The sequence below is a fragment of the Lolium rigidum genome, chromosome 3, assembly GCF_022539505.1.
Source record: "Lolium rigidum isolate FL_2022 chromosome 3, APGP_CSIRO_Lrig_0.1, whole genome shotgun sequence".
Classification (NCBI taxonomy): Eukaryota; Viridiplantae; Streptophyta; class Magnoliopsida; order Poales; family Poaceae; genus Lolium; species Lolium rigidum.
Window position 1 is genome coordinate 90,059,481 of NC_061510.1, and position 3,074 is coordinate 90,062,554.

The window sequence follows — 3,074 nt, forward strand, 5'->3', positions numbered from 1 at the left end:
TACCCTGCTACAAAAGAAAACATGAACTAAAATCGATGACTATGAATTGATTAGCATAAGGACCTACTAGCTGAACTGAACTGATGAACTGAAATAAAAATTGGATGAATGAAGAAACTAAAGACAGGAGAAGCACAGTCATTGTAGTTAGGCACAAATAAGGTAATTTTGGAGCAAATAGGCGTGAAATAAACACAAATCCCAAAACGTTTTTGATCTCATCTGCATGTCTTTCAGTAAAGCACAGTCATTGTAGTTAGGCACATCCAGCATCATAATATTTGCAGACGAAGCATAAAAGCACAAGTTTCAAAACCCGCATTTCAGTATCCAAACTGCCTGGCATTCCATGTTTCCATAAAGATTCAAGCAAACCTGATAAACCAAATGATCTGATACCAAATCATTTATATTTTCAAAGCAACAGAATTATAGAGGATGCAGACCACATCACAAACTAGCAGTGTATGTGTGGTCAGTTTTACGACAGAGCAATGGATGCTCCACGCCCAAATTTCAATTATTTTACAGGCAAGGAAACCCTTCTAGTTAACAGGCAGTCACTGCTCTAGTAGAACATAAAATTAAGGAAGGAGTATGTCTGCAATGATCCAACATATCATGACATACTCTTCCTGATTACAACGGCGGAAAATCTAGATCGGCAGCAGCCACGATCGGACTGCGCACAACATGGTTCCTTGAAACCCAGCTCAAACTTCCCTCCATGAACTTTTTCCCATCATTTGCATTGCTGCTCACCGTCATGCTATATTGGATCTTCTGTCCAACTTTGGAAAACACCAGCTTCTCTGGTGAGACACAAATACTAAGGGATTTTGGAGTATACAACTTCAGTGTGTACACTGAATCTGCTGGACCCACATTTGTGACTGTTCGGTTCAATGTGAATGGTGTTGACTTGAGCGGCACCGTTATGGTGGGATAGTTCAGTTGAGCTTCTGGTATCTTGGGAAGCTTCGTGCAGGACAACCATGGGTTACGCGCAATGATTGCCAAGCCTTGATCACCAAGAAGAGCACATATGTAGCCAGCATATTCAGTAATGCTAATGTCATACACAAGGCCTGGGTCAATAGCTTTTGTGGGATTGACATGGCCAGCGCCCATGGCATATGCACTAGCCTTCTGATGTTGCTCGTCCAAGATCGGGTCACCCCTGCTGTCTGTGATATCGGCTGTTGTGAGAATAGCTGACTTGATGGCAGACGCAGACCACTTGGGATGGATGCTCTTGACAAGTGCAGCAACGCCGCTGACATGTGGAGTCGACATAGACGTCCCGGATTTTATATGAAATGGACCAGAGCCAAGAATAGTGACTGGTGGCCAGGCAGCAATGATGTTGAGCCCTGGTGCTAATATGTCCGGCTTTAGCACGCCAGGGCTGAAGCTGCAGGGGCCGCGGGACGAGAATGCCGCGACAGTAGGAGATGGACGGACACCGAGTAAAGTGTTTTTGTAGATGACACTGGCGCTGGGTTTGCTGGTTGTCCTCACATACTCACTGATACTATTGCCATCAGCCACGGTCACCTGCACGACATTAGAACCATAATCCTCAAGAACGGAGGTGAAGCCAGCATCTTTCCTATTGATCAGCACTACACCAGCCGCCCCGGCACTCATGATGCCAGTGATGTCAGTCATATTTATTGAACCCGTTCTTGAGTCATTCATTGCTCCTGTGTTATGGCATATCACAATCTTTCCGGACACATTTCCTCTAGTCAACGACTTACAGTGCTTGTCCAAATAAAGAGGAAACGACTTGGAGCTTGAGTTTGAAATCTGGCTAAAAGCTTCCCCGTTGATGTGATTGCCATTGCCAAGCTGCACAACGGCCTGAAAGCTTCGGTCCACTGAGCCAGCAGCTACTGTGAGCAACCATGGTGCAGAATTCTCAAGATAGGCCTTGGGTCCGTTGTTCCCAGCTGCAGCCACGACCACGACACCCTTTGCTACGGCATTAAGTGCGCCAATGGCAACAGGGTCTCCAGTGAAGTTGACATTATAAGCAGGGCCGAGGGAAACTGAGAGCACATCTACCCCATCCTTGACAGCTTCGTCGAACCCGGCTACTATGTCCGATACGTAACATCCAAAGAGCGTGCACACCCTGTACATGGCCAGGTGTGCACCTGGAGCAATCCCTGATGCTGTGCCCCAGCCGAGGCCGTCGGCTGAGGCATCACTGACGAAGTTCCCAGCAGCAGTGGACGCGGTAGTGGTCCCATGGCCTGCATCGTCTCCAGAGTCATTGGCATAAAAATTAAAGAACTTAGCACCAATGAGCTTGTTGTTGCAGCGAGAAGCGCCATGGCATGAACCCTTCCACTTTGATGGCGGTGGCGGGATGCCACCGTCATCAAAGGAAGGGTGTGCTGCGTAGATGCCGGTGTCCAGAACCCCGATGATGACCCCCTTGCCGTAGCTGATGTTCCTCCATATGCCGCTGCCTTTCTTCAGCCCGAGAAATTCCGGAGTGTGCGTGGTGGAGGGGTGCCACAGCTGGTCCGGAAAGGCACGCACGAAGGATCTCTTCTTGGACACCATCTCGAGCTCAGCCTCGGTGAGCCTCGCGGCAAAGCCGGTGAAGACCTCGGTGTAGTTGTGGACGAGCCGTGCCTCGTCGGAGCCAGCGAGTGGGCTCGGCAAGAAAGTTTCGTGCCACCAACGATGCTCGTCGTCGCTGCTAGCGTCGGTGCGTGGCTTGAGGAGGAGGATGTATGTACTGTAGGGCTTTGTCTGGTCAGCATTTGGATGGCATGAAGAAGGATGCAGGAACGTGAGGGCGAAGAGGAGAATTGTGCCGGAAAGGTGGGTGAAGGATGGCATCGCGGATCGGCTGGAAGAACGGAGTTCAAAGTCTGGGTGTGAAGAACAACTGTGGCTGTGTCTTGGTGGTACTGGTGGAGGAGCCAAGGGGAGAGGTCGAGAGGAGGAAGATGAATTGGTGCTTATTCGGGTATGGACAAGCAGGGTAGACTTTCTTTTTAGCTGCGTAGCAGGGTAGACTGAGCTGTCGATCGTGGAGAGGAGGGGAGAAAAAG

General features: G+C 49.4%; 1 protein-coding gene across 1 annotated transcript; it reads right to left on the reverse strand.

The window, feature by feature from the left end:
- Positions 1-466: 466 nt before the first annotated feature.
- On the reverse strand, positions 467-2,600 carry LOC124697459 (subtilisin-like protease 3). The gene has a single exon (XM_047230046.1). It carries the CDS (start codon positions 2,575-2,577, stop codon positions 640-642), a length of 1,938 nt encoding a protein of 645 aa, XP_047086002.1. The 5' UTR covers positions 2,578-2,600; the 3' UTR covers positions 467-639.
- Between the last annotated feature and the right edge of the window lie 474 nt (positions 2,601-3,074).

Bases quoted from the DNA above. Each gene is read 5' to 3' on its own strand.
- LOC124697459 (XM_047230046.1), bottom strand. From the start codon at position 2,577: ATGGTGTCCAAGAAGAGATCCTTCGTGCGTGCCTTTCCGGACCAGCTG.